This window comes from Manis pentadactyla, chromosome 3 (genome assembly GCF_030020395.1).
Source record: "Manis pentadactyla isolate mManPen7 chromosome 3, mManPen7.hap1, whole genome shotgun sequence".
NCBI lineage: Eukaryota > Metazoa > Chordata > Mammalia > Pholidota > Manidae > Manis > Manis pentadactyla.
This window is the reverse complement of record NC_080021.1, coordinates 52,943,794-52,967,551: the sequence shown is the minus strand read 5'-3', so window position 1 is coordinate 52,967,551 and position 23,758 is coordinate 52,943,794. Positions and strand designations below refer to the sequence as shown.

Here is a 23,758-nt window from a genome sequence, read left to right as displayed (position 1 = left end):
AATGCAAATAATTCCTTCCATGTGGAGCCAATGAGTAGTCCTGAATTTGAGTAAATCCTGATATGTGGTTTTGATATTTCTAAAACATTTTTGTGGAAAAAGCTTTTAAATTAGAACTTTTTTTCTTTTGGTAGTGGAAAGAGTGAAAGAACAATTAAAACTCACCTTGGAAAATAAGAATGGCATAGTGCAAACTGGTGAACTAACAATTGTACTTGATGGACTGGTGATTGAACAAGAAAATCTAACAAACTGCAGCCTGTCTCCAATGAGTAAGCTAACTTCTGTGTTTTTAAAATTTGAAGGGAAAAAAACCCAGCAAGAAGTATATCAGAAACCTAGGTTCTTTCTTTCTTCTTGTTCAGTAGAGATACAGCAAAATGGTGATGCCTTACATGAAAATGGAGAACCTTCAGCAACAACCACCAGGTAGGAAATTTTATTTTAGTATTTGTGGCAAAGTAACATTTCCCATATATATGAAGTTTGGAATATAACTGTAGTTTAGGGTTTGCTGTAGAATTAAATGTGTATCTAAATATGTCATTTTGTTGAATTCTTGTGGAAGTGTTTTTTTTTTTCTTAAATAACAGCTTTATTGAGATATAATAGACATAACATAAAGTTCACCCTTTTAAAGTATACATTCCAGTGGTTTTTAGTGTAACAGAGTTGGGTAACCATCCCCACTAATTTTGGAAATTACCATTACTCTCAGTGATGCTTGGTATCCATGAGCAGTCTCTCCCTGTCCCTCTCTCCTCCCAGCTCCTGGTGTCAGCCACCGATTTACTTCTTTCTGGATTTACCTATTCTGGCCATTTCTTATAAATGTAATCACACAGTATGTTATCTCTGGCTATGGGCTTCTTTTACTTAGCGTAAGGTTTATCCATATTGTAGCATGTGTCAGTACTTTATTATTTTTTTTGGAAATTCCTTTTTTAAATATATGTTAAGCATACTTTATCAGTAAACAGTGAGATAATATGGGAAAATGGGTATCTTATTGCTGTCTGAATTGGTAGTTTCCTGTAGATCACTAGGAGATAGATGCTCCACAGATGGTAGTTTTTCCTCAGAAATCATCCTGCCATCTCAAAAGCTCCCTTGTATTAACATCTGATGACAATTAATAAAGGCTTTCTCTTTGAAGTAATTTTGATTGGAATAAAAGCATATAATAGATGAAATATAATGGCATGAACACCCGAAAATGTAAAAATATATTGCTGTAAAATTGAGTTGTTGAATTGTAAAAGCATGCTGGTATATGACAGTGTGATTTTAATTAATCTACAGAGAACTTAATCTCCTTACTCTTCAGTTGCCATTAAATAGTTCTCATAGAGCACTTCAACAGATAAATTTGTGTTCTGAATACACATCGGGCTAAGTAAGTATTTAGTGTCCATATTATGATTTAGATGGAGAAAATTTAGAACTGAAAGGGTACAACAGGTACATTAGTGTGTATGTTTTATTATTTCTGAAATACAATTTTAGATGGGTAAAGGACCTTGAATTGCTACCAATCTGAAACCTAATGTTATTGCATAGTAAATGCTTTTTGATTCAAAGATTAGTTCTATAGTTCCAGGAGAACTATCTTCAGATGGCCAGGAGAACTATCTTCAGATGGGTTCTTACTTGACTCCTGGATCACTGATTCTTGGTGGGTGGCTGGGGAAAGGTGTACAAATCAGAATCATTTAGGGCTTTTTTCAGACTCAGCCTCCCCAAACTTCCTGAACGTATCTCATTCCAAATATACGGGTGACAAGGGAAAGGAGAGAGGCATTCATTCATTCATTCATTTATTTGTCAGCCATTTATTGAGTGCCTGTGCTAGACACTAGCCTAGGCACTAAGAATACCAGCCCTGATCCTGTGGAATTCCATTCTGGTGGGATAAAGGCAGATGGTGAGCAAGTGAAGAAGAAAATTAGCTAATCGAGGATAGTGATGAGAACTGTGAAGTCATTAAAACAAGACAAAGTGACAGGAATGAAAGGGAGTCTGTTTGAGAGATATCAGGGGGGATTATTTCTGAGGAAGTGCCTTTCATGTTAAAATTAAAAGTAAAAAATGTACCATCCTTGCAGAATTCTAAGGGAAGAGCATTCCAGGCAGAGGAAATGACAAGTGCAAAGATCCTGGGTTTATTTCTAGTTAATTTTATGCTCCACAAATTCATCTCACTCTGGAATTTAATATTTAACCTTTTTTTTGACAATCCTACAGTGATTATAATTTTACTACCTGTATATAATACAAATTTGTAATAAAAATTTGAAGACTTTTCAGCATGTTTTTCATATTAAGTAAAATCGATGTAATACCTGCCTTAGAGAGAACATAGAGAGAAATAGAACTAGATAGATGGCGCCAGGTGGAACCAGGGGACATGATCTGATTTATATTTTTCAGAAAACATTAAGACAGTCTGTGGAGAACAATGTAAGGTGGCCTGTCTATTGGGAAAAGCTTTCCTGGTCACCTAACATAGTATTGCCCAACTCCCTCATTGCCAATAAGATTTTAAATGTTTGGTTTTGTAAATTTTGTAGATTGATGTATTTATTGGCAACCAATGTATACACTAAGTTCCTCTAGCTGCGATATAATATTCAGCCTTTTCTGATGACCACATATTCATTATTTTAATGCCTATTTCATAGTAATTTGTGATCTATATTTGAAGACTTTTTCAGCTTATTTTCCAGTATTCAAAACAATTACAATAGCTTGGATTTGGTTTTTCCAAGTTTTGTGAGCTTTTTGAAAAATCAGAGTATTTTACAATAAAGATTAATATTCTTAGACTTAAATATTTAAAGTATACAATTTGATCAGTATTTTCAGGTACTAAATTCATTTTTACTTAGTATATTTATATACATCAGTATACATTTCTTTGCCAATGTGGATACACTTAGGACTCAAAGTCATTTAAACATTAATAAAAGCATGCAATGTCTTCTTGTTCATTACTCTATACTTACTTATCATACTTATCAACCTGCCAGTAAATATGTCTTATGGAAGTTCTGATGAAAAACTGAAGTAAGGCATCTTTTTTTTAAAGGTTGGCTGTTGAAGGTACTAATGGAATAGATAATCTTGTACCTACAAACACTGTAGTCCAAAACTCATGCTGTTCACATGTAGTTAATGGAGAAAGCACGCGTTCATCTCCATCTCAGGTTGCTGCCAGACCCAAAAATACACCAGCTCCAAAACCACTTACATCTGAGCCTGTCAGTGATACTGGTAAGCATGGCAATTTATGACACATTGTTTAAAGGAAAATTAAATTAAATTTTATGTATCTATGCTATACTTCTCTTACTGTATAATCTTAATCTTCAGTTCTAATAGGAATTAAAAGATTACAGTGTCTGAAATTTTTTTGAATTTTGAATTTTTCTAGATTACTTAGGAAAATACTCCAAAAATAGTTTACAAATAACAACACATTTCACTAAGCAAGTACTTAAATGATAGTTAGATTCTCAGGCTTTATGACATGAAATATACTATTTAATTCATAATATAGATATATTTCTAAAAGAACTTTACTTCTTTTTAGTAATCAATGGTTCCTTTAACTTGTCTTCTGGTAGTAGATAAATATTTATTTCTTGGCATGTAACTTAGAAAAATGTACTGTGAACCAATAGAGCTCTCAGGAAGTTTTGTATTTTTCAAGAGTAAGTATTACACTATTGTAGAAGGACTGCCTAGGAAAAATTTCTTCTGTAAACCTGTTTCTCAGTGCTTCAGTTGTGAAATTCATAACCACTTTTTGTTTGATCTTTATGTATTAACTCTTTCAGGTGAATCTCTTGAAGCTCAAACATCTTAGGACTTGATTTAGATGACTAACATATGTGTTGGAGCTAGAGTTGGAACCCCTGGTCTTTTGATTCCAGAGCCCATATTCTTTCCTATGTTTGTCTATTTATGGGAAAGTATTCAAAAGTACAAACATGTAAAGAAGCCATTCAGTAATTCAGTGAAAATATATGGGCTTATAGATCAAAATAATTGTATATCTATACCCAAGATTAGGGAGATATTAGCCATGTGTTGTCCTGAGAGTTTTTGTAAATATAGAAACTGACATAGGAATTTTTAAAATCTTTTAGTTTGTTTTTAATGCTACCCTTTAAAAAAAGATGGACTTAAAGATCCTAAGTGCCTACAATAAGTAGAACTTTTTTAGTTATTAAGAGAGCTGGAAAATGAAGAGAAGATAAATACATATAACCAGGGTGAATTAGTAAGCAAAATGCATTTATTTTCTTATTCTGGTCTACTTTCCAGTAAGAACATTTGTCTCAAATTTATTAGCAAAGCAGAAAAGGAAACATCATCTTAGATTTTTCACAACTGTCTCTAAATTAAGAACATATTCCATCTTTTGTGGATCTATAAAAGAAGACACCCTGATGTAAACAGCATCCTCAATCATTCCAAGAAAGTAAATATAATACTGAGTTTCATAGAACTCTAACTTAGGTATCCTAAATTAAATATAACAGTTTTAAAAAACAGTTTGGGGAAGTACGTATAGGAGGGACTGATACTTTTTTAAAAATATCAACACAGAAAAATGGTTTATCTGAGTATCATAATTTTTCAAAACAAAGCATGAATCCAGTGCTTTTTGACCATGTTTTTTAGGTTATTAAATAATACCAGGAAACACAAAGGGGAAAAAAACCTATTTAGCTATTCATGAGGAAATTTAAATTTTAACCAATGTAATTTCCTTGAGAACTCCCCAAAGAGGTTGTAAAAAATAATAATAATACCCTTATGTGATCAGAGTTAACTAGTTATGTGGGATTATCAATGGATTCATAATGGTAGACCCAATTCCATTATTTGTGGAAGTAGTTAGATAGCAAGGCCAATTATTTATTAAGTCCATTCCTGATTCATGAAAAGTATAAGAATGTTGAATGCTTATTTCAGAAAGGCTTATACTACCCTTCTATTTCATTCTTTTATCATTATCTTCCATTTAAAGTACCATTGACCCTTGAAAAAAGTACATTTAAAGTATGGTTGGGGGTTTGGGGCACCCTGTGCAGTCAAAAACCAACATACAATTTTGGACTCCCCAGAAACTTTACTAATAGTCTACTGTTGACTGGAAGCTTTGCTGGTAATGAAGAGTTGATTAACACTTTTGTATGTTATATGTACTGTATTCTTACAGTAAAGTAAGCTAGAGAAAAGAAAATATGAAAATCATAAAAAAGAGAGAATACATTTAAAATACTATACCTGTATTTGTTGAAAAACATCTGGGTATAAATGGACCCACACAGTTCACATCCATGTTGTGTTCAAGGTCGACTGTATGTGGGATTTGGGAGCAGAGCTTTTCTTTCTAAAATATTTAGCTGCTTGATTAGATTGGTGGATGTATCCATTGACCACTAGTTAGTTGCATGTTTTAGCATTGGGCATATTCAGATGTTCGTGCCAAAAGAAGGACTTACTGAGGTTCCCTTGTTGTAGAATCTCTTATTCTCTAGATCTTGTCAAATACTTCATAGACTTTATGTTGGGAACAAACTCACTTCCCACATTTTTCTCTTATTTATTCTTGCCTGAAATTTTAAGTTGAAAATAAAAACACATATAAGAGAAACTAGAAGTGAAGGCTCCATTGTAAATAATTCCCACAGCATTCACGATAACTGCAAGGAAACCTAAGACAATCAGAATAATAGTAACAGCTAACATTTGTGCTGTACGTGTTCAGAACACTTTACATCCATTTACTGACTGAATTCTCAGAGTAACTCATTGAAATACAGTTGACCCTTAATACAGGTCTGAACTGCAGGTTCACTTACCATGCAGATTTTTTAAAATAAACATACTGAAAAATTTTTGAAGATTTGCAACAATTTGAAAAAAAGCTTTGTTTTCCCTGGCTTACTTTTATGTCAGAATACAGTATACAGTATATATAATGTACAAAATATGTGTCAGTCAGCTTTATGTTACTGGTAAGGCTTCTGGTCAACAGTAAGCTATTAGTAGTTAACTTTTTGGGGAAGTACGAATTATACACAGACTTACGAATACATGGGGTTGGTGCCCCCACTCCAAAATTGTTGTAAGGGTCACTGTAGATGCTAGTATTTTTTGCTTTTTCTTCTGAAAGAACTGAGGTGCAGAAAGATCACAGCTACAGCGTAGAATAGCTGTAATTGACATCTAGCTGTATGGCTCTCAACTCTGCAATCTGCTTCCCTGTTCATTTTGATGTGTCTAAATTTTATAGTGTCTCGAAGTTGTACTGTTCATCCTTTATACTATGGTAGGCTTCAAATAATATTCCCCCAACCAGTTTAGCAATTGGGTTTTTATCTCCTCTGATTATTGTTGATGATATCTGACAAAACAGTCCAACTCTCATCATTCCTTTGGCTGGTTTACAAAGACTTTTGGAACCTGCACTGTTGGTAGCAACCATGTAACCGTGTCTTCAGTCACTGTCTCTCATCTCTTGGTGGGAGGATGAATTCAGGTATCTTTTTGAGGAATGGGGTAATCTCCTTTAAGGCATTAGGGCAAACATGATATTTCTTTTTCTAATTAAGCACTTTAAAGATCAGTTTTTGTTACTGGAGTGGTGATGGGGTGAGAGTGTGCATATTCTGTGTACATTATGTGCTTTTAATCCCTTACCTGCAATTTCAAAATCCTAAAATCTTTAAAACCAGAGGTTTTTTTTTTTGTAAACTAGTCTGATGGGAAAATGACTGGAACTGGCTTGAGTATATGTATAGTTTATCATGCTCATACAAGTATCCCTGCATTTTGCTGCAGAAATAGTACTATGTTTAATTATATTGTGTAACCCCCACCCAGCTCAGTATTCATGCAGTGGACACTATATGTGCCATACAGCCTTTCTGTATTCCAAAAAGTTGCAAATTCTGGAACACTCTTGGCTCCCGAAATGTTTCCGATAAGGAATTATGGGCCTGTGCTAAGGAGTTTGAGATAAATGATTTCACCAGAGACAGTATCCTCTGAGAGTGGGAGGGTCTCTTCCCCCTCCTGTTCTTTTGAATTTTTATTAAGAGTATCCATTTGATAAGTGTAATTGCTGTGAATGTTGTAGTTATTTTAAGCTGAAATCAGAGGCAGTCACAACTGAAAGGGTTATATTCAGCTTCTGACAGGACTAGGTTCAGATTCCAGCTCTGCCACTAAACTTGTTAACTGAACAGCTACATGCAAGAGAATGAAACTGGATTATTGTCTAACCCCATACACAAAAGTAAACTCGAAATGGATCAAAGACCTGAATGTAAGTCATAAAACCATAAAACTTTTATAGGAAAACATAGGCAAAAATCTCTTGAATATAATAAACATGAGCAAATTTTTCCTGAACGCATCTCAAGCAACGGAAACAAAATAAAAAATGAACAAATGGGACTACATCATGCTAAAAAGCTTCTGTACAGCAAAGGACACCATCAGCAGAACAAAAAAGCATCCTACAGTATGGGAGAATATATTTGTAAATGACATACCCGACAAGGGGTTAACATCCAAAATATATAAAGAACTCACACACCTCAACAACCAAAAAGCAAATAAGCCTATTAAAAATGGGCAGAGGATATGAAGAGATAATTCTCCAAAGAAGAAATACAGATGGCCAAAAGGCACATAGAAATATGCTCCACATTGCTAATTATCAGGGAAATGTAAATTAAAACCACAATGAGATATCACCTCACACCAGTAAGGATGGCCAAGATAGAAAAGAATAGGAACAACAAATGCTTGTGAGGATGTGTAGAAAGGGGAACCCACTGCTGGTGGGAATGTAAAGTAGTTCAACCATGGTGGAAAGCAATATGGAGGTTCATCAAAAAACTAAAAATAGAGGTACCATTTGACCCAGGAATTCCACTCCTAGGTATTTACCCTAAGAATGCAGGATCCCAGTTTCAAAAGGACCATATGCACCCCTGTTTATCACAGCACTATTTACAATAGCCAAAAATGGTAGCAACCTAAGTGTCCATCAGTAGATGAATGGATAAAGAAGAGGTGGTACATATACACAATGGAATATTATTCAGGCATAAGAAGAAAACAAATCCTACCATTTACAACAACATGGATGGAGCTAGAGGGTGAAGTAAGTCAGGCGGAGAAAGACAAGTACCAAATGATTTCACTCATCTGTGGAGCATAAGAACAAAGCAAAAACTGAAGGAACAAACAAGCAGCAGACTCATAAAACCCAAGAATGGACTAACAGTTGCCAAAGGGAAAGGGACTTGGGGGAGTGGGTGGGCAAGGAGGGAGAAGGGGAATAAGGGGCATTACGATTTGCACACATAATGTAGGGGGGGCACGGGAATGCAGTTTAGCACAGAGAAGACAAGTAGTGATTCTATAGCCTCTTACTACACTGATGGACAGTGATTGTAATGGGGTATGTAGTGGGGACTTGATAATGGGGGGAATCTAGTAACCACAATGTTGCTCATGTAATTGTATATTAATGATGCCCCCCAAAAATTTGTTAACTGTGTGTCCTTGGACAAATTTAACATCCTTAAAATTTAGCTCCTTTCTTATATAAACAGGATAACTACTACCTTAAAGAATTGTTCTGACGGGTTAGATGAGATCATCTAAATATCTGCCATAGTACTTGGACAGTTGTGGGTATTTAATAAAAATATTACTTCCTCTTCATTTCTTTTTCCTGCCCCTAACTTCTAGTGTGAAATGCCTTTTTAAAATAGATTTAATTACTGTTCCAATAAAATCATAGCTCAGAATGGAAAGTTGCAGGCAGAGCTGATGTCACAAGTTTCTTATTGGACTTTTGTCTTTAGTTTTTTATTTTGAAATAATTACAGAATGAGGCTGCTCTTTGGAGAATTATTTGTTGTCAGCAAGAGAAGATGCAGGCAGCCTAGTGAGGAAACTGTTGCGGTAGTGTGAGCAAGTGTGATGGCCCAGGGCAGTGGTGCCGAGGGAGGGAGATCCTGAGAGCACTTGCTCTTCTACCCAGGACAAGTTTAGTGGCAGAGCTGGAATCTGAACCTAGTCCTGTTGGAGGCCAAATCTAACCCTTTCAGTTATGACTGTGTCTGATTTCAGCTTTAAATAGCTACAATATTCACAGTAGCTAAACTTACCAAGTGGATCCTCTTAATCAAAACTCAGAAGAACAGGAAGGGGGGAGCCCCTCCCACTCTTGTGGGATACTGTCTCTGGTGAAATAATTTGCCTCAGACTCCTTAGCACAGGCCCATAATCCATTATGGAGAGAAGTTTTTGCCTCAAACTGAGCAGTGTTATTTAATACTTTACTTCCTTCCTCTCTTTCTATCAGTCTGTGTTTCAAGTGCTATGTTCTAGTATATGTGAAGGTTTATGACTGTTTGTTATAGAACTGGATTATCTTTCCTCAGATATTCCTCTTTTCCCAGTTAGTGTAGTTCGCCGCTTTGAAAAGACTACTGCTGTTCTTTTCTTCTTTGGAAATTCCACACTGTTGAAGAGTAAAAATTAAACAAGATAGTTCTTGTAAGTGAGCATTGTATAGGAGATGCCAGAATTGTCTCTCTGTGCAGTCTCTCCTAATTTTTCTGTGTTCTTTATTAGTATAGGTTACAGGGTAGTTCTGTATTTTCTGGTATTTCATTATTGGTTTTTTCCTCCCTCAGTCATCCTGTCCCTTGTGTTTGGGACAGAACTTGGTTCATTCTGTTGTTCTTTTGCATTTACTGTTTGATTCCTTCAACAGTACCCTCTTCTTTCCAGTCTCTTTCTCTCTTTAAAAACCTATGTAGGGATTTCATTACTCTTTAATTATGTCTCCCTCCCCCATCTCAAATAGAACTTTGATGTGTAATTTTTAATAGGCTTTGTTTAATAATCCATTGTCTTTCCAGTTGTAATTTGACTTACTTTTATAGTGACACATGGTGAAATGGATAAATCACATTTAAAATGAAAATTAAGAAAAATTGTATTCCTGGAACCCAGTACTGGGTTATTTCTCCAGGAGGTGGTGGAAAGAACTCTGGGGCCTTTTTGGCAATGCACTATAGTGCTGTCCTCGGGATTAATGCCACTCTGTAATTCCCACTATTGGCAGATGCGCTCTTCTGATATTAGCTGCCACTTGCCTACATAAAGTCAGATTGAAAGATCATTTTTAAATTTTATATAACTGTACAGACTTTCAGAATTGATAATTTGGAGGAAAAACATTTGTTATCCTCATGTTGATTTCTCTTTTCCTTAAGTTGAGGTTATTAGTACATGTTCTTAAATTTTTATTATTTACATGTTTATCTTTAAATGTGAAAAACAATGTAATCTTTTATTAGGATCTGATACATTGCTCAGTGAATTAGGCTGTGAATAAGTATAGTGGATAAGTTCATTGGTTGTTTTACCATTCTTTGATAGATCGTCTTACTGATTTTCCCTTTTCAGTTAATGGCGAGTCAACCTCTTCTGCACCACCTGACGATGCTTCCAGCACAGGTCCTGCAGTGGCACCTGAAGAAGCTGCTGTGTCTCCAGATTGTGCTAGTGCTGCTGCTGAGGATCCTCCCGTCCCAGAAACTCTGACTTCCTCAGAAAACAATGAATGTATTCTTCCTAACAGTGCAGCATTTGGATCTGAAGCTAGAAGTACATTAGACTCTGCCACCTCTAATTCTGGAAATGGTTCTGCTTTTGAAGCAGCCAAATTAAGACAGCCAGATGGGTGTGTGGAGCCTGTGTGGCAGCAGTCTGGAAATGCCAGCACAGGGACTTTGCCATCAGGGTATGTTAGATGTTTGATTTACACTTAAGTAGCAGCTTTTTGATTCTATATGACTATTGAATGTGTATATCAAAATTTTCCCTTGTCCAGTAATTTGAAATCTGATGCATACCACTTGTTCATTTTCTACCAACCAAGTACTTCTTAAAACGAAGAAAAATTGCTCATCTAGTTGAAGTATGTGCAGAATGAAGGGGAAAGAAGAAAACCTAATGTTAATTTGCAAGTCCCTCTTGATGTGATTCTTGGGAATAGAGTGACCCCGGTGCTGCACACAACACCTCAGCTCTGTTGCTCCCTTTGTGGTCCGCTGCACAGGCCCCATGGTTGAGAGGAGGTAGCTCTCCTTTTCCTCAGGGAACACTGCATGCTGGGCAAGGTCCCTAACCGTGCTGATTAGCTTTGTTACAAACTTAGGTTCTTGGGTGTTGCTGAGGAATTTTTAATCTCCTTTAAATTTCCCACTCTAATTATTCAGCTTCTCAAGATTTTCTGTAAAGAGCTTTCTGTGTGTGTATTCCACTTGGTCATCTCTCCTGTATTTACTTACCAGTTTTCTTTGACCCTACTTGTCTCTAATGATACCAATATTAATGACTCATTGTCTCTGCATTGAAGAAGCCTGTTTAGTGGCTCAGAATTGTAAATATATGTAATATACAGTTTGAAAATGCTGTCATAAAAGTGTATACTCAGTGGTTTCCTATGCAGGTTTGAATGCCTGCTCTTCGCAAAGTCTCTGTCTTCCTGTCCTCCTTCCCTCCCCACAGTCACTATGTTCATACCTCTCTCTGTTCCTTTGTGAACTGCTTTTTCTCAGTGCTCTTTGCCCAAGTCCTTGGCTTGGGTAACTGTCTGAGTTAGCAGTTTTCAAATCTCCCTCATCTTCCTCTTTCTTCAGAAATCTTTCTTAGTTCCTTTGTTTCCTCAGTTAGCTAAACAGACAGTAGAATCACAGGAGTTTAGCATCATGAATGTTTGCAGGAAAAATACTATAGCCTGGAGATGATTGTTATGTCAATCAGGACTTCACATAAAGACCTTTGCATTTGCTCTAACTTTTGTGTAAAATGTTATGCCTGATATCTGCATGATTCATATTGCAGTTTCTGCTCAAATGTTACCTCATCCAGAGTCCTTCCTGATGCCCCCTGTCCACATCAGGCCACTTTGCCCTCATCTCCTTACCCTGCCTTTTTTTTCTTTTTTTCTTCCTTTTCTTACATTAATTTATTTTTATTTTTTTGAAGAACATTATGTTTACTAGGCTCTCCCCTACCCCAAGTCCCCCCCCACAAACCCCATTACAGTCACTGTCCATCAGCATAGCAAGACGCTGTAGAACCACTACTTGTCTTCTCTGTGTTGCAAAGCCCTCCCCTTTCCCGCACCCCCAACATTATACATGCTAATCATAATACCCCCTTTTTTCTTCCCCACCTTTATCCCTCCCTACCCTCCCATTCTTGCCTGTCCCTTTCCCTTTGGTAACTGTTATTCCATTCTTGGGTTCTGTGATTCTGATGCTGTTATGTTCCTTCAGTTTTTCTTTTGTTCTTATACTCAACAGATGAGTGAAATCATTTGGTATTTGTCTTTCGCTGCTTGGCTTATTTCACTGAGCATAATACCCTCTAGCTCCATCCATGTTGTTGCAAATGGTAGGATTTGTTTTGTTCTTATGGCTGAATAATATTCCATTGTGTATATGTACCACATCTTCTTTATCCATTCATCTACTGATGGACACTTAGGTTGCTTCCATTACTTGGCTATTGTAAATAGTGCTGCGATAAACATAGGGATGTATCTGTCTTTTTCAAGCTGGAGTGCTGCATCCTTAGGGTAAATTCCTAGAAATGGAATTCCTGGGTCAAATGGTAAGTCTATTTTGAGCATTTTGAGGAACCTCCATATTGCTTTCCACCATGGTTGAACTAATTTACATTCCGACCAGCAGTGTAGGAGGGTTCCCCTTTCTCCACAACCTCGCCAACGTTTGTTGTTGTTTGTCTTTTGGATGGTGGCCATCCTTACTGGTGTGAGGTGATATCTCATTGTGGTTTTAATTTGCGTTTCTCTGATAACTAGTGATGTGGAGCATCTTTTCATGTGTCTGTTGGCCATCTGAATTTCTTCTTTGGAGAACTGTCTGTTCAGTTCCTCTGCTCATTTTTTAATTGGATTATTTGCTTTTTGTTTGTTGAGGTGCGTGAGCTCTTTATATATTTTGGATGTCAAGCCTTTATCAGATCTGTCATTTACAAATATATTCTCCCATACTGTAGGGTACCTTTTTGTTCTATTAATGGTGTCCTTTGCTGTACAGAAGCTTTTCATCTTGATATAGTTCCACTTGTTCATTTTTTTGCTTTTGTTTTCCTTGCCCGGGGAGATATATTCATGAAGAAGTCACTAATGTTCACACCCAAGAGATTTTTGCCTGTTTTTTCCTAAGAGTTTTATGGTTTCATGACTTACATTCAGGTCTTTGATCCATTTTGAATTTACTTTTGTGTATGGGGTTAGACAGTGATCCAGTTTCATTCTCTAACATGTAGCTGTCCAGTTCTGCCAGCACCATCTGTTGAAGAGACTGTCATTTCCCCATTGTATGTCCATGGCTCCTTTATTGAATATTAATTGACCCTATATTTTTGGGTTAATGTCTGGAGTCTCTAATCTGTTCCACTGGTCTGTGGCTCTGTTCTTGTGCCAGTACCAAATTGTCCTGAGTACTATGGCTTTGTAGTAGAGCTTGAAGTAGGGGAGTGAGATCCCCGCCACTTTATTCTTCTTTCTCAGGATTGCTTTGGCTATTCGGGGTCTTTGGTGTTTCCATATGTATTTTTGAACTATTTGTTCCAGTTCATTGAAGAATATTGTTGGTAATTTGATAGGGATTGCATCAAATCTGTATATTGCTTTGGGGAGGATGGCCATTTTGACGATATTAATTCTTCCTAGCCAAGAGCATGGGGATGAGTTTCCATTTGTTAGTGTCCTCTTTAACTTCTCTTAAGAGTGTCTTATAGTTTTCAGGGTATAGGTCTTTCACTTCTTTGGTTAGGTTTATTCCTAGGTACTTTATTCTTTTTGATGCTGTTGTCAATGGAATTGTTCTCCTGATTTCTCTTTCTATTGGCTCATTGTTAGTGTATAGGAAAGCCACAGATTTCTGTGTGTTAATTTTGTATCCTGCAACTTTGCTGTATTCTGATACCAGTTCTAGTAGTTTTGGAGTGGAGTCTTTAGGGTTTTTTATGTACAATATCATGTCATCAGCAAATAGTGACAGTTTAACTTCTTCTTTACCAATCTGGATTCCTTGTATTTCTTTGTTTTGTCTGATTGCCGTGGCTAGGACCTCCAGTACTATGTTAAATAACAGTGGGGAGAGGGGGCATCCCTGTCTTGTTCCCCATCTCAGAGGAAAAGCTTTCAGCTTTTCACTGTTCAGGATGATGTTGGCTGCGGGTTTATCGTGTATGGCCTTGATTATGTTGAGGAACTTGCCTTCTATACCCATTTTGCTGAGAGTTTTTATCATGAATGGATGTTGAATTTTGTCGAATGCTTTTTCAGCATCTATGGAGATGATCATGTGGTTTTTGTCTTTCTTTTTGTTGATGTGGTGGATGATGTTGATGGATTTTTGAATGTTGTACCATCCTTGCATCCCTGGGATGAATCCCACTTGGTCGTGGTGTATGATCCTTTTGATATATTTTTGAATTCGATTTGCTAATATTTTATTGAGTATTTTTGCATCTACGTTCATCAGGGATATTGGTCTGTAATTTTCTTTTTTGGTGGGGTCTTTGCCTGGTTTTGGTATTAGGGTGATGTTGGCTTCATAGAATGAGTTTGGGAGTATTCCCTCCTCTTCTATTTTTGGAAAACTTTACGGAGAATGGGTATTAGATCTTCTCTGTATGTCTGATAAAATTCCAAGGTAAATCCATCTGACCCAGGGGTTTTTTTCTTGGGTAGTTTTTTGATTACCACTTCAGTTTCTTTGCTGGTAATTGGTTTGTTTAGATTTTGTGTTTCTTCCTTGGTGAGTCTTGGAAGGTTTTATTTTTCTAGGAAGTTGTCCATTTCTTCTAGGTTTTCAGCTTCTTAGCATATAGGTTTTCATAGTATTCTCTAATAATTCTTTGTATTTCTGTTGGGTCTGTTGTGATGTTTCCTTTCTCATTTCTGATTCTGTTGATGTGTGTTGATTCTCTTTTTCTCTTAATAAGTCTATGTAGAGGCTTATCTATTGTGTTTATTTTCTCAAAGAACCATCTCTTGGTTTCATTGATTTTTTTCTGTTGTTCTATTCTTCTCAATTTTGTTTATTTCTTCTCTGATATTTATTATGTCCCTCCTTCTGCTGACTTTAGGCCTCATTTGTTCTTCTTTTTCCAATTTTGATAACTGTGACGTTGGACTATTCATTTGGGTTTGTTCTTCCTTCTTTAAATATTCCTGGATTGCTGTATACTTTCCTCTTAAGACTGCTTTCGCTGTGTCCCACAGAAGTTGGGGCTTAGTGTTGTTGTTGTCATTTGTTTCCATATATTGCTGGATCTCCATTTTAATTTGGTCGTTGATCCATTGACTATTTAGAAGCGTGTTGTTAAGCCTCCATGTGTTTGTGAGCCTTTTTGCTTTCTTTGTACAATTTATTTCTAGTTTTATACCTTTGTGGTCTGAAAAGCTGATTGATAGGATTTCAATCTTTTTGAATTTACTGAGGCTCTTTTTGTGGCCTGGTATGTGGTCTATTTTGGAGAATGTTCCATGTGCACTTGAGAAGAATGTGCATCCTGTTGCTTTTGGATGTAGAGTTCTATAGATGTCTATTAGGTCCATCTGTTCTAATGTGTTGTTAAGTGCCTCCGTGTCCTTACTTATTTTCTGTCTGGTCGATCTGTCCTTTGTAGTGAGTGGTGTGTTGAAGTCTCCTAAAATGAATGCATTGCATTCTATTTCCTCCTTTAGTTCTCTTAGTATTTGTTTCACATATGCTGGTGCTCCTGTGTTGGGTGCATATATATTTATAATGGTTATAGCCTCTTGTTGGACTGAGCCCTTTATCATTATGTAATGTCCTTCTTTATCTCTTGTTACTTTCTTTGTTTTGAAGTCTGTTTTGTCTGATACTAGTACGGCAACACCTGCTTTTTTCTCCCTGTTGTTTGCATGAAATATCTTTTCCCATCCCTTGACTTTTAGTCTGTGCATGTCTTTGGGTTTGAGGTGAGTCTCTTGTAAGCAGCATATAGATGGGTCTTTTTTTTTTATCCATTCAGTGACTCTATGTCTTTTGATTGGTGCATTCAGTCCATTTACATTTAGGGTGATTATCAATAGGTATGTACTTACTGCCATTGCAGGCTTTAGATTTGTGGTTACCAAAGGTTCCAGGTTACTTTCCTTACTATCTGAGAGTCTAACTTAACTCACTTAGTCTGCTGTTACAAACACAATCTAAAGGTTCTTTTCTATTTCTCCTCCTTTTTCTTCCTCCTTCATTCCTTATATATTAGGTATCAGATTCTATACTTTTTCTCTATCCCTTGATTGACTTTGGGGATAGTCAATTTAATTTTGCATTTGCCTTGCAATCAGCTGCTCCACCCTCCCTACCATAATTTTCCTACCTCTGGTGACAGCTATCCAACCCTAGGAACACTTCCATCTATAGCAGTCCCTCCAAAATAGACTGCAGAGATAGATGGTTTTTGGGAGGTAAACTCTCTCAGCTTTTGCTTATCTGGAAATTGTTTAATCCCTCCTTCAAATTTAAATGATAATCTCACCAGATAAAGTAATCTTGGTTCCAGGCCCTTCTGCTTCATTGCATTAAATACCTCATGCCACTCCCTTCTGGCCTGTAAGGTTTCTCCTGAGAAGTCTGTTGTTAGTCTGATGGGCTTTCTTTGTATGTGATCTTATTTCTGCCTCTGTCTGCTTTTAACAGTCTGTCCTTATCCTTGATCTTTCCCATTTTAATTACTATGTGTCTTGCTGTTGTCTTCCTTTGGTCCCTTGTGTACGGGGATCTGTGGATCTCCATGGCCTGAGAGATGATCTCCTTCCCCATATTGGGGAAGTTTTCAGCAACTACCTCCTCAAAGACACTTTCTATCCCTTTCTCTCTCTCTTCTTCTGGTAGCCCTATAATGCGAATATTGTTCCATTTGGATTGGCCACACAGTTCTCTCAATAGTCTTTCATTCTTAGAGATCCTTTTTTCTCTCTGTGCCTCAGCTTCTTTGTATTCCTCTTCTCTAGTTTCTATTTCATTTATTGTCTCCTCCACCATATCCAACCTGATTTTAATACCCTCCATCGTGTTCTTTAATAATTGGATCTCTGACCTGAATTCATTCCTGAGTTCTTGGATGTCTTTCCGTACCTCCATTAGGATGTTGATTATTTTTATTTTGAACTCCCTTTCAGGAAGAGTCATGAGGTCCATATCATTTAAATCCTTCTTGGGAGTTGTATTAACAATTTTTCTCTGGACAAGGTTCCTTTGGCGTTTCATGTTTGTATATGGCGCCCTCTAGTGTCCAGAAGCTGTATTCTGGAGCTGCTGACCCCCTGAAGCAATGTCGGTGGTCGCAGGGGAGCGGTACTGGTGCCTGGGGGGAGGAAAGAGCTGTTCCCCGCCTCCTGGCTGCTGTGCCTGTCTCACTGCCTGAGCCAGTGGGCCGGGCACACAGGTATAAGTTTTTGTCCGAGAGCAGCCAGATATGGATCCCTGCTTTCCACAAACAGCCGGAATCCCAGTCTCCCCAGGAACTCTGCCTGTATTAACTTTCCAACCCTGTAGTCATGCAAGTCTCATGAAAGCACCATGAAATGTAGGTTTGTGCTCCCAGAGCAGATCTCCAGAGCTAGGTATTCAGCAGTCCCAAGCCTTCCACTCCCTCCCTGCTCCGTGTTTCTTCCTCCCGCCGGTGAACTGGGGTGGGGGTAGGGCTCGGGTTCCATGGAGCCACAGCTCTGGTACGTTACCCCACTCACTGAGGTCTGCTCTTTTCTCCAGGTGTGTGCAGTCTGAAGCATCCTCAGAGATTAGTTGCGCCAATTAAATTTTCTAATTGTATCCAGTTTTTGGAGGAAGCCTCTGTCTCTCCTCTCATGCCGCCGTCTTTAATCCATATCTTGCCCTGCCTTTTTTACCCCATCCTTTGGTTATTAACTTCACAAGAATCCATAAATAATTAAGGAATTTTATAGTAAACCCCCATATATCTGCCATTAGATTCTATAACCATTTTATTCTGCCCACTTTATCTCACACCTCTTCATCTCTGTCCATCCAATTTTTAAATGCAGTTCAGTAAGTTGCAAATATCAATACATTTGCCCTTCAACACTTCAGCTTGCAATCATTAACTATAGTTCAGTATTTGTTTAAAGTTTTTTTTTTTTGTTTTTTTTTTTTTATTGAAGGGTAATTGACAACAGTATTACATTACATTAGTTTCAGGTGTACAACACAGTGATTCAACATTTATATACATGATAATTCTAGGTACCAGCTATCACCATACCAAGTTGTTACAATATTTTGACTATATTCTTTATGCTATACATTACATCCCGGTTACTTATTTATTTTACAATTGGAAGTGTGTTTTTATATATATATATATATATATATATATATTTTGTGAGGGCATCTCTCATATTTATTGATCAAATAGTTGTTAACAACAATAAATTTCTGTATAGGGGGGTCAATACTCAATGCACAATCATTAATCCACCCCAAGCCTAATTTTCGTCAGTCTCCAATCTTCTGATGCATAATGAACAAATTCTTACATAGTGAATAAGTTACATGGTGAGCAGTGCAAGGGCAGTCATCACAGAAGCTTTCGGTTTTGTTCATGCATTATGAACTATACACAGTTCAAATATGAATATTCATTTGATTTTTAAACTTGATTTATATGTGGATACCACATCTCTCTATTATTATTATTTTTAATAAAATGCTGAAGTGGTAGGTAGATACGAGATAAAGGTAGAAAACAGAGTTTAGTGTTGTAAGAGAGCAAATGTAGATGATCAGGTGTGTGCCTGTAGACTATGTGTTAATCCAAGCTAGACGAGGGCAATAAACATCCATGTATGCAGAAGATTTCTCTCAGAACATGAGGGGGGAGGTTCTAAGCCTCACCTCTGCTGCTCCCCATTTTCTCACCAGATGGCCCCCTGCGACTGTGCCCGTCTTAGGTTGTTCCTCCCTTGAGGAATCTTACCCGTCTCTGGCTAACCAGTCATCTTCCGGGGCCATACAGGGAAATGCTAAGTTGGTAAGTGAGAGGGAAGCCTTATTGTTTGAAAAGGTTAGCTTTTTACTTTGCATATTTATGCCCTGTGGCTTCTATGCCCAGCATTTGTCTTGAGGTGTCTTTACCACTTGGAAGAATTATGATACTCAGTAAATTCGACATGTGGCACGAGTTCTATTTAAAGGTTGTGATTAGGTAGGAAGAAGAAAAGCTATAGAAGTAGCAGGCAGAAGAAAACCTGGGAAGATTGATTATTTCTTTGACATATCTTCTTGTAGAGTAACTTCAGCATGGATAGGTTTTAAACTACTAATTAAATTGTGCACACACATTAACATAATAGGAATATAGTTACCTAACCAAAGCATACCTGTAATTACCAGCCATCTCCAGTGAAACCAAGAAAACCAGTTAGGCACCTTAGGCATTTGTGAAAACTTATCTATGATATGGTGGATATTGTCCGACTGAACTTAAACAGTCTGAGAGAATTCAGATAAACTAGAGCAACCCATTCCTGGGGACTGTTCACATCCCATATGTTCTTTTAACGTTAAATAGTCTGTGGTTGTAAGATTTTGGAGTGCTACAATTTGCACTTCTCCTAATTCTTGGTTGAGTTCCAACAGTATAGATCCAGTCCAATTTTTTGTTTTACTGTATGCACAGGCCAGCTTAGATATCTCCTTCATCATTCTCATGGCAAGTCCAGGAACTGGTGGGATGAGTGTATCTACACCTGTGACAGTGCGTGGATCTTTGTTGGGGTTTTTTTTTTTGCTGATCATCTTCTGTCATGAGTCTTCCCGAGAGTGCTGATGTTGGAAGTTCTTTTTCATATCGTATCTTAGTTCATTTTCGGGGTAGCCAAATTAGGCTTTGATCCTCTGTATAAACACAAACAGACCCTTTGCCTACACTTTTATATGCCCTTTATATCATTGTGTAGAACTCATTAGAGGTCACCACATAGGAACTGCTTTTTTTTAATCATTAATCTACACTTACATGACGAATACTTTGTTTACTAGGCTCTCCCCTATACCAGGTCCCCCCTATATACTCCTTTACAGTCACTGTCCATCAGCGTAGCATTGTTTAAAGTTTTTTAGGTAAAGTTTACATAAAGGATATGCACAGGCCTTATGTACCGTTTTGAGGGTTTTTGACAAATGCATACATCCATTAACACAAACCCTTATCAAGATAGTATTACCATTACCCAAGAAAGTTCCCTCAAGCCCCTTTCTCAGTTAATCCCTGTCCCTACTTCTAGAGAGGCAGTCACTATTCTTTTTTCCACCATAGATTAAAGGTTAGTTTTCCCTTTTCTAGAACTTAATGTAAGTGGAATCAGTATGAGCTCTCTTGATTCAGGGTCTTTTAGTCAGCATGATGTATCTTGTATTATTTTTCTTTATAACACTTAAATCACCATGTGACATAGATTTGTGTGTTATTGCCAGTTTTCTCTCCACTTGACAGAAAAGGGGACTTCATTTTGTTCCTTTCTGTATTCTTTATCCGTAAAACTGTGCCTGCCATATAGCAGTTACTTAAATACTTGCTAGTGAAGTGAACTGGTGCTGAATAAAATGATTTTGAGTGAGTGAGCAACTAGGCAAAGGCCCTGGCTTGTAAATGCTGAGGAAATGATTAACAAGATCAGAACCTAATGAAAAACTCAAGTAAGATAACAACTGAATGGGGCCCGTTCAATTTAGCAACAAAGAGGTTACTGTTGACCTTTGAGAAAGTGGTTTCTGAGAAATAGAGTTGTATTCAAATTACTGCCCTGATGGAGTGAAGGGAGGGGTAAAAGTGGGATAGAAAACTCTTGGAAAGAGAGAACTAATGTATCAAAGTTCTCCCTTGTGAACACACAGGGAAACATGAATGAATGTTGGTAGAAGTGAGCAAGAAAAGATACAGAACTGCTAGGTAGGTTTTTTGTTTTATAATGCGAAAGACTTGAACGGTGGGCAGCTGCTGATGGGCACAGAGATCACAGAGATGAGCAGTACACTAGAGAAAGAGGTAACTGTTGGGTCATGGTTTATGAGAAGGCAAGACTTACTATGTATCCTGTTATCCAAGTTTGAAAGCAGTAATTATGCAATCAGTAGCTAAAATCTGTTATTTTTTTACTGTAATATATTACACAAATTCTTCCACATTTCCTTTTCTATTTTAACAAGGTCTTTGTTCAGTAGTATGTTTTGAAAACTTACATATAATGTCTTAGTGAGACAGGGAGACTATATGTAAATAGTAGAAAGGAGAATATTATGGTTGAAGGGTAAGTGTGGCAGTTATATTAGCACTTGTCACCATGAAATTAAAGAGTTCAATTCCAAAGTCTCATCAGCCAGCCAGCTGACTTGCTCCAGTTTGGAGGGTATTCATGAATTTCCACCACTGGGATAATCTAGTCTCTGGCCAATTCCAGCCCATTACTTTTTTTTTGTTATTAAAGTATGATTGATATACACTCTTATGGAGATTTCACATGAAAAAACAATGTGGTTACTACATTTACCCATATTATCAAGTCCCTACCCATACCCCAGTGTAGTCACTGTCCATCAGTGCAGCAAGTTGCCAGAGATCCACTATGTCCCTTCTCTGTGGTACACTGTTCTCCCCGTGATCACCCACACCATGTGTACTAAGCATAATACCCCTCGGTCCCCTTCTCCCTCCCTCCCTTCCCTCCCACCCTCCCTCACCCCTCCCCTTTGGTAACCACTAGTTCATTCTTGGAGTCTCTGAGTTTGATGCCATTTTGTTCCTTCAGTTTTGCCTCATTGTTATACTCCACAGATGAGGGAAATCATTTGGCATTTGTCTTTCCCGCCTGGCTTATTTCACTGAGCATAATGTCCTCCAGCTCCATCCATGTTGTTGCGAATGGTAGGATTTGTTTCTTTCTTACGGCTGAATAGTATTCCATTGTATGTATATATGTACCACATCTTGTTTATCCATTCATCTACAGATGGATACTTAGGTTGCTTCCATATCTTGGCTATTGTAAAAAATGCTTCCATGAACATAGGGGTGCATATATCTTTTTGAATCTGAGAAGTTGCATTCTTTGGGTATATTCGAAACAGTGGGATTCTGGGGTCAAATGGTATTTCTGTTTTTAGTTTTTTGAGGAATCTCCATATTGCTTTCCACAATGGTTGAACTAACTTACATTCCCACCAGCAGTGTAGGAGGGTTCCCCTTTCTCCGCATCCTCACCAACATTTGTTGTTCTTAGTCTTTTCAATGTCGGCCAACCTTACTGCTGTGAGGTGATATATCATTGTGGTTTTAATTTGCATTTCCCTGATAATTAGTGATGTGGAGAATCTTTTCATGTGTCTGTTGGCCATCTGAATTTCTTCTTTGGAGAATTGTCTCTTCATATCCTCTGCCCATTTGTTAATTGGGTTATTTGCTTTTTGGGTGTTGAGGTGTGTAAGTTCTTTATATATTTTGGGTGTCAACCCCTTGTCGGATATGTCATTTACAAATATATTCTCCCATACTGTAGGATGCTTTTTTGTTTTGTTGATGATGTCCTTTGCTGTACAAAAACTTTTTAGTTGATATAGTCCCATGAGTTCATTTTTGCTTTTGCTTCCCTTTCTCGAGAAGGTGGGTTCAGGAAGAAGTTGCTCATGCTTATATTCAAGAGATGTTTGCCTATGTTGTCTTCTAAGAGTTTTATGGTTTCATGACTTACATTCAAGTCTTTAATCCATTTCGAGTTTACTTTTGTGTATGGAGTTAAACAGTAATCCAGTTTCATCCTCTTGCATGTAGCTCTCCAGTTTTGCCAACACCAGCTGTTGAAGAGGCTGTCATTTCCCCATTATATGTCCATGGCTCCTTTATCATATATTAATTGACTATATATGGTTGGGTTTATATCAGGGCTCTCTAGTCTGTTCCATTGGGCTATGGTTCTGTTCTTGTGCCGGTACCAAATTGTCTTGATTACTGTGGCTTTGTAGTAGAGCTTGAAGTTGGGGAGCGTAATTCCCCCTACTTTATTCTTCCTTCTCAGCATTGCTTTGGCTATTCAAGGTCTTTTTGGTTCCATATGAATTTTAGGACGATTTTCTCTAATTCATTGAAGAATGCTATTGGTATTTTGATAGGAATTTCATTGAATCTATAGATTGCTTTAGGCAGGATGGCCATTTTGACAATATTAATTCTTCCTATCCATGAGGATGGGATGCGTTTCCATTTATTGGTATCTTTTTTAATTTCTTTCATGAGTGTCTTGTAGTTTTCATAGTATTGGTCTTTCACTCCCTTGGTTAGGTTTATTTCTAGGTATTTTATTTTTTTTGATGCAATTGTGAATGTAATTGTTTTCCTGATTTCTCTCTCTGCTAGTTCATTGTTAGTGTATAGGAATGTCACAGAATTCTGTGTATTAATTTTGTATCCTGCAACTTTGTTGAATTCAGATATTAGATCTAGTAGTTTTGGAGTGGATTCTTTAGGGTTTTTTATGTACAATATCATGTCATCTGCAAACAGGGACAGTTTAACTTCTTCCTTGCCAATCTGGATGTCTTTTATTTCTTTGTGTTTT

General features: G+C 37.3%; 1 protein-coding gene across 10 annotated transcripts in view; it reads left to right on the top strand.

Moving 5' to 3' along the window:
• Positions 1 to 23,758, top strand: part of WWP1 (WW domain containing E3 ubiquitin protein ligase 1) — a 121,534-nt gene that overhangs the window by 54,242 nt on the left and 43,534 nt on the right. For 8 of the 10 annotated variants that reach the window (XM_036925088.2, XM_036925086.2, XM_036925085.2 and 5 more), the window contains 4 exons: positions 135 to 272; positions 366 to 429; positions 3,089 to 3,273; positions 10,516 to 10,852. In XM_036925088.2, coding sequence (XP_036780983.2) covers positions 135 to 272; positions 366 to 429; positions 3,089 to 3,273; positions 10,516 to 10,852 — 724 coding nt within the window. Of the gene's footprint in view, positions 1 to 134; positions 273 to 365; positions 430 to 3,088; positions 3,274 to 7,217; positions 7,316 to 10,515; positions 10,853 to 23,758 lie in introns of those variants that run through there. The other 2 variants (XM_057497911.1, XM_057497914.1) reach the window with 2 other exon arrangements.